The sequence below is a fragment of the Gekko japonicus genome, unplaced genomic scaffold (genome assembly GCF_001447785.1).
Source record: "Gekko japonicus isolate JY-2015 unplaced genomic scaffold, Gekko_japonicus_V1.1 scaffold251, whole genome shotgun sequence".
NCBI classification, from domain to species: Eukaryota; Metazoa; Chordata; class Lepidosauria; order Squamata; family Gekkonidae; genus Gekko; species Gekko japonicus.
The window spans coordinates 457,185-464,720 of record NW_015161956.1 but is presented as its reverse complement, the minus strand read 5'-3'; the positions used below and the strand labels follow the sequence as shown (position 1 = coordinate 464,720).

At 46.8% G+C, this 7,536-nt stretch overlaps 1 protein-coding gene across 2 annotated transcripts in view; it reads left to right on the top strand.

Moving 5' to 3' along the window:
• NDUFAF1 (NADH:ubiquinone oxidoreductase complex assembly factor 1) overlaps positions 1-7,536 on the top strand; it is a 21,823-nt gene that overhangs the window by 10,861 nt on the left and 3,426 nt on the right. For both annotated transcript variants that reach the window (XM_015429515.1, XM_015429516.1), the window contains exon 4: positions 2,720-2,794. In XM_015429515.1, coding sequence (XP_015285001.1) covers positions 2,720-2,794 — 75 coding nt within the window. The remainder of the gene's footprint in view (positions 1-2,719; positions 2,795-7,536) is intronic.

Here is a 7,536-nt window from a genome sequence, read left to right as displayed (position 1 = left end):
CCCAAAATCCTTTTTTTTTTTTTTTTTTTTGAATAAACACACAAAATAAGAAATAAAAAGAGGCGGTTCCTTAAAAGAAACCAAAAACAAAGTACTGAGAGCAAAAAACAGCGATCCGAACGGAGCGAAGTAAAAGAAGTCCTTCCAACGCGGCGGTAGGAAAAGAACTGGTGGGATGTCCGCGCCCGCCCCCTTGGGCATGCGCAGTGGGCCCTGCGCTTGCCTGAGGGGATGGGCGCGAAAATCCTTGTAGAGAGCTTGCTACAGCACCGATTTGATCCAGCGCAGGCGCACTAGACCCATTGGTGTGAAGCACAGAGACCACGAAGAAGATCTATTTCTGTTTAAATGGAACCATCTATAATGTATACTAAGCAGAATTCCAAATTGGTTTTTGATTATTGCCAGGTCCTTCAGATTTGAATTCTTGGTCTTTCAGAAGTGAAAAATATAACTATAGGTATTTTCCCGTGTGGGGACACAGGGGATCCATGACAGCTTGGTCCTCCCTGTCTGCCTCCATGGTTCTAGCCAAGACCCCCCAGACTGCCAGTGGCCTCAGATGCACAGAGAGGAGGGAGTTAGCTGCACCTTGTTCCTCCTCCTCAGTGCCCAAGTCTCTCCTGGGCAGCTTGGAGAATACCTGGAGCCTCCTCCCTGGCCTGCTGTTTGGCTCCTTATATGAGCCAGGCCTAATCCTGAGCATGCCCTACTGCCATCTTTAACCTCCCGCATCTGTTCCCCATTTGCTTGACAGTTTAGCTGATCTGGCCCAGCTGCAGCTACTCGTGGCAGCTTCTTAAATGAAGTGCTCAGTGCTGTATAGGATCTGTATAGGATCTGTGTGTTTTCAAGTCGGAGCAGCTGTAGGAGAGAGCCAGTTTGGTGTAGTGGTTAAGTGTGCGGACTCTAATCTGGGAGAACCGGGTTTGATTCCCCACTCCTCCACTTGCACCTGCTGATGTAACCTTGGGTCAGTCACAAGCTCTAGATCTAAATAACTGGATTAATATCTCAGACTCTAAGAACTCACCTGGACTCCCTCAAAAAATATGAGCATGAGACAAGCAAGCTAAAGTCTGCAAAACTCTTGTAAATGTTATAAGTATGTTGTGTTGCTTTCATTCCCATATTCATGGTATTTCCACATTTTGCAAGGCACAGGTCCCCATAATTATAAAAGTGACCACGTCTAGTAACATCAACTAGCTTCTTCTGCAATTCCTGTGATTACCAGGCTGTGTTCCTGGGAACTCTGGCATTCCTTAAGAGGCTTACCATATCCATAATCACAGACAAGCTTCTCACAGACAAGAGAGGCAGTTTGGTGTAGTGGTTAAGTGTAGTGGTTAAGTGCGTGGATTCTAATCTGGGAGAACCATGTTTGATTCCCACTTCTCCACCCACACCTGGCTGGATGACCTTGGGCAAGCCGTAGTTCTGATGAGCTGTCCTTGAAAAAGAGCAGTTTGTGTCAGAGTTCTCTAAGCCCCACCCACCTCACAGGTGTCTTTTGTGAGGAGGGGAAGGGAAATAAGTTTGTAAGCCACTCTGAGACACCTTTGGGTAGTGAAGGGCGGGGTCATGGCTATCTGCTGTGGCCTGGGTACGTCCAGGAGGTCCCACCTAGAGAGCTGGAAAGAAACAATACTGTTGGGTTGTTGCTATACATCTGCTCAATTGCATCTTCTTTCTTGAGAGTTCAGCCAAGCATTTACAATGTAGGCTGCATGGGGAAGCATCCACTTGCCATCCTTTATGGATATGTAGAGCTGTTGTGACTGTATTCTCAGATACAATGCTTAGGGTAGAAATGGATTTTCTTATTTGTACCTATGGGACAGAAGAATAGGGTGAATAGCTCTATAGCATTTAACTGTCACGCTCTGTAGATATTTATATGTATTCGAATTGCATCCTACCAACTTTTTCTGCTGGCCCTAGGGCCCCTTTTAACCACTAAGAAAGTTGTGCACTGCTGATTGTGGGGCCCACATAGACAAAAACATGTGGGATGGGAGCTACAGAGAGGTGGGAATTGGGCAAGATCAGCCCCTTCTGCCTCTTGCACCACCAGAAAAGCTGATAGGCTGCAAACCGATATTATAAAATGTGAATCACAACATACTGCTGTTCCACTGAGCCTGAACATATAGCCAGTCTTGCAGGTTTCCATGGCATTTGCCTAGTTTAGGTGATGGGGGGGGGGGTTTCACTACAAAATCTGGCACTCTAGCCACCCTGTGATTCACTGGCATGCAGATATTTTTCTTCTGTGACCATATAACTGGTTTTTAATGTAATTGAGTTTTTAGTTAAAACCAGTTTAGGAACCAAACACCTAATCAATTGAGGTCGACAGTAGAGACAATGTTATGTAGCTGCCTCACCTGTATATGTAAGCTTTGTACAGGTATAGATGGATTTAAAAGGGAATCTCCACATTCAGTGGTAGTAAACATCTGAATACCAGGGCCAGGAGGCAACATCAGAAGGCTTCAGCCTCTGTGCCCTATTGCTGGCCCTTCAGAGTAATTGGTTGGCAACCGTGAGAAAAAGGATGATGGTCAATGGACCACTGGTCTGATCCAGCAGGGCGTTTCGTATGTTATATTCAAAGCTAGCACTGCTCTGAAAAGCAGAAGATAACTCTGAGTCATACAATGATGCTTGCTACCAGTAATCTAAAATCTGCTTGCTTATAATTTTTTATTGGCAGATTCCATTTTCTAAGTTTTTTTTGTCAAGCCGGGGCAGAATCCAGGATCAGCAACACGGACTCTGGGTAGACAAGGTAAGGTTTGCTGTATCTTGTTGGCACCCTTAACGGCATTTTTTGTGGGGGGAGGTTGTTGTTCTGGAATTACATTCTCCCTCTGAGGTGGAGGACATCTTGTGGATGATTCCCATCCATCACTTAGGGAGGCAGGACTAATTTCAATTACTTCCTGTTTCCTGTAGTGGGAGTCACCCTAGGCTCAGTTCTTTTCCTGCCTCAGAAGGGAGAGCAGCTAGGTGTAGGCTCTGCCTAACCCTATCTTTCGGAGTTACTTTCACTTTCTCCTTCCATCTTTGCTGTGAGTGGGCTTCCCACCCCAATAAGCTGGCATCCGTGGTCATCACCACCCTCTTTGGTTCCCTGATCTGAGTTCCCTGCAGAAAATGGGATGGTTCCAGCCACCATTGTAGCTGGTGTTGAAGGGGCTGTGGTAAACTGACAAGTTGTCGTCCCTTCCTGGCTATGACATCTTGGAAGGGCAGAAGGAATCTCTGTTTAGGTGTGGAATCTGGACCATTGTACTATGTCCTGGCATGACACCAGTGTACCCAGAAGCTTGGCTAACACCATCGCCTCCACTTTGGACATGGTCAACACCTTGATTGCCAGAGACCTGATCTTCAGTTGTCTTTCTTGTGAGATGTACACCTTGTCGTTACTGGTCTGCACTCCAAGGTGTACCAGAACTTGGGTTGGTTTCAGGCTGCTCTTCTTCATATTCACCATGAATCCATGATCCCTGAGTGTTCACACTTTCCTGGACTGACTGCGATTTGATCAGAATGTCGTCAAGATGCGGAAAGAGAGATACCCCCGTAGACAAAGATGAGCTATTAATGTGACCAAGACCTTTGTAAAGACCCTGGGAGGTGATTTTAGAACAAATGGGAGTGCTCTGTATTGATAATACTGAGTATTATACGCAAAGCATCGGAATATGCAGTGTGAGTTCCTTATGGGTATATGCAAATAAGCCTCTGATAGATCAATGGACATGAGGAACTCCTGTTTCTGAATGGCCGACAGTATGGATTTTAAGGTTTCCATTCTGAATCTCCTTGTTCTGATGTGTTTCCAGGATGGCCCTGACCTCCCTGTTCTTTGGCACAATGAAAAGAATCCAGTACACTCCCTGATTTATTTGAGCTTCTGGGGCCCTCTCTATTACCACTATGTCTAATAGGTGTTGAATGGCTCCCAGAAGTAACTTGTGCTTCTATTCTGATGGATTTTTTGGGATCTGAACAAGATGCTTGCAGGGAATGTTTTTGAACTCTAGAGAGTAACCCTCCGATATTGTTTCCAATACCCACTGATCGTTCACTGTCTCCCACCACCTCTATGCAAAGAGTTGCAGTTGTCCTCCTATCCCCTTTGATTATGCCTCGGCATAGTCATGCAGAGGCTCCCTTCTTGTTGTTTCTGGATCCTTGATCATTCTTACAGGAAAAGGAAGGTTTATCATCTTGTGGCCTGTTTTGCCATCTTCCTTTGAAGGACCTTGGTCGATTTGTTTTCTTGGTGTCACGAAAGGACTGGAACCGTTTTAGAGACTTGACATCCTTCTTTTTTGATAGAAAACAAGGAAAAGAAGGTTCTACTATTAGATATTTGTCTAGACTGTCTCCAAAGAGATGGACACCTTTAAAAGGCACTTCTGCTACCTTGGTCTGGGCCGAAGAATCCATGTCCCAATTTCTAAGCCAGTTGTGCCTCCTGGCAGCCATGTTGCTAGCCATGGCCCTAGCTGACTGTTGTAGGGCATCAAGGGTGGCATCTGCTGCAAATGCCTTTGACAAAGCTATCCTTTTTTAGCTCATCTTTGACTTCCTTAGGAATTTTCCTTTCTGCTGAGGCCAAGTCAGAGGCCCATGCATAAGAAGCCCTCGCAAACATAGAACCAGCTGTGGATGCCCTCAGCAAACAGGAAGAGGCTTCGAAGTCTCTGTACTGGGCCTGGTCTATGCGCCTGTTGCATTGATCCTTGGGTAGACTGTCTGCTTCCATAGGCAGCACTGAATTAGAGGTCAAGCTGGTCACTGGATCATCCACTACTGGCAGTTTGATTCTCTTGGCAGCTTCTGGAGTAAGAGAGTAAAACTTAGAAAAAAATTGATTAGTAGCTTTTGCTCTTGTAGGATGTTCCCATTCAGCCTTCATGATACTGTAAAAGGCTGCAAGGAGTGGGCGTTCTGATTGCGTCACTGAAAATTTTGGCATCAGTTTTCCTGATCCAGCTTGGAATTCAGGATCCAAGTCATCTTTCTCCTTGAGATTTTGGGGTTAGTTCCAAAGTTCTCAAAACTTTCGGAAGAAGGCGTGTATAGAGTTCTTGTGGGAAGAGTCTAGTTTGTGTTGCTGGTATCACCTCCTCCTCACACAATTCTCCCTCCTCTTTATCAGAAGACGTCACTCAGGGTTCAGAGTCTCCTCTGAGCGTCTAGGAGGGGACTGCCTTCTCTCCTAGGAGAGTATTGTTGTCTATACTTTTTTGGTCTGGGAGGTGAACGAGAAGTACTGCTAGATGGTACTCTCTTTCTTGCCTGAGACTTTTCAGAACATCTGCCCCTAGGTAGGTTTGTGTCTGGACTTTCTGTCTCTGGCTTCTTGTAGCATTTCCCTAACTTTCTTCCTTAACTCCATCTTTAACCACTGTAGAAGGTTGGCTTTGGCATCCTCCCCAGTTAAATCCATCTCAGAAGACTCCTGGGTGGATAGCGATACTGACTGCCTGGGAAACTCAAAATCGCTGTTCTGACTCCCCTGCCTCTGTGAAGTGGATGGGCCTGCCCTGTCCTCCATTTTGAATAGTGCACCTGGGGTAATAATGAAAGAGAAACTTCCCATAGTGGGTGAGGCTAACAAAATGGCTGTCACCATCTGTTCCCCTTCCCCCAACTCTTTCATCAATTTTGCTTGCATTGCTGCCCTAACTAAATGGGCTCAGCAATCCTTGCTACCAAGGGGAGATTTACTGGGATTTAATAGGAATGGAACCGCTGAAGTGGTTACTCCTTCAAGTGGACCTTTGCTCAGGACCATTTTCATCCTGTGGGCCCAGCCCCCGATGGTGTTCCATACGGGGGGGGGGTTGGAAATGGCTCCCTGCCACCAGCACCCCAGGCAGCCCAAAGCCCCCAGCAACCGACGAGTGCCTACCGTAGTTCAGAGGGGTGGTTTCCTGGTTGTGCCTTCTTCACTGTGCCGGGTTCTCTGCACCCAGGGACTTTGCTGGGTTGATGGCTCGGCCCTGAGCACCTTCGTAGGCCCCCTCTCCCAAAGTCCTGGAGTCAGGGAGGAATAGAGAACTCTCCAGCCTGACGGGGGGAGTTCTGTGGGGGCCTGAGGTAGAGCCGTGGCTACCAGGGATCTCCTGGTGCCGCCGGCTCTGTCATGCTGCCGTCCGTGGCTCGATTCTGACTTTTTTGGCTGACCATTTGCTGCCGAACGCAGCCTGAAAGGCCTCCCAGGGATCTCGCTGGATCTTCAAGCTCATGGAGCTTCCACGAGTTCCATCCGGCTTGTAGGGCAGGGCCGGTAAGACTCATTAGTTCACATCTTCCATGAGCACATCTTTAGTATAAATTCAGGTTGATTTTCAAGTCATACATTATCAGCCGCATCTAATGAGACAAGGGAGATCTCCCTTGTGATCAAGGGAGAACGCTAACATTTGAGACTATTCTAGGTTTCTCCTGCAGGTTTTCCTTGTTTGGATTTGGATCACCAGCTTTCTTAATACCATTATTTTCCTTTGATCTGATTACTTGAGCTGAATGTATAAACAGATTGTTTTTAGAATGTTCATTAATATTAATAGTATTATCACTTTGCCTAATCCCTGCAGTGGTCTACTGTAGTTTTCCACATTTTTGTTCAATTTGTTCCTCCGCCAGAAGAGGGTTGAAGATGTTTAGCAGGCTTTGTTACTGAAGATCTGTTTTCTCCACTTCCTTCTCTGTATCTGTCTCAAGGTCTCTTGAAGGGGTTATTTTATTCATCTGCTGCAGGAGGGAGTGGTTTAAATTTTGATTATAACCTACTTTCTGGTCTAAAGGGATTTCTAGATCAATTAATGGGGGGAGGCTCTACCGTCTTTTCTGCCCTCTTCTGTAAGGGTGGTTGTTCTAGCTTTGATTTAATCAAGGGCTTTCTTATAAGATTGTTAAAAGCTCTTGTCAAATGAATTCCAAAGTCCTAGAATTCGCGGGAGCCAGACCGGAAGCCGGTAAACGGGCAATTTTAGGTGAAAAAAAAGGTCAGGATAATTCTCCATGATTTGGGCCCTGAATTTTTTTTTTCTACATATTTCAGATCTCTGTAGAAGACAGGCATGCCCAACAACACAAACGATTTCTTTTCCCATACCAATTTATCCATCTGCTCTAGGGTTGCCAGGTCCGATTTTGTCCCCAGCGGGGGACTTTGGGGGGCATTCCCGGAGGGGGTGGGACATCCCCAACATGATGACATCACCTTGGAGATGTCCTGCTTCAAGCCCCGCCCCCAAGAAAAATCGCCGGCAGCCACCCCTCTCCCAAACTTCCTAGGTGGAGGGCCCTTTAAATCTTGCCAGCCGGGAGGGAGAGGGATGGCAACTGGCTTTCAGCTGGAGGAGGGCCCTTTAAATCTCTCAAAAGAGAAGAGAGGGGGTGGCTGCAGGTGTTTGGGCTTGGGGGCGGGGCTGGTGGGTGGGTTGAAGCCCCGAAAAGTGGGTAAACCCCACCAGGCTGGGGTGCCTGGCAGCCCTAATCTGC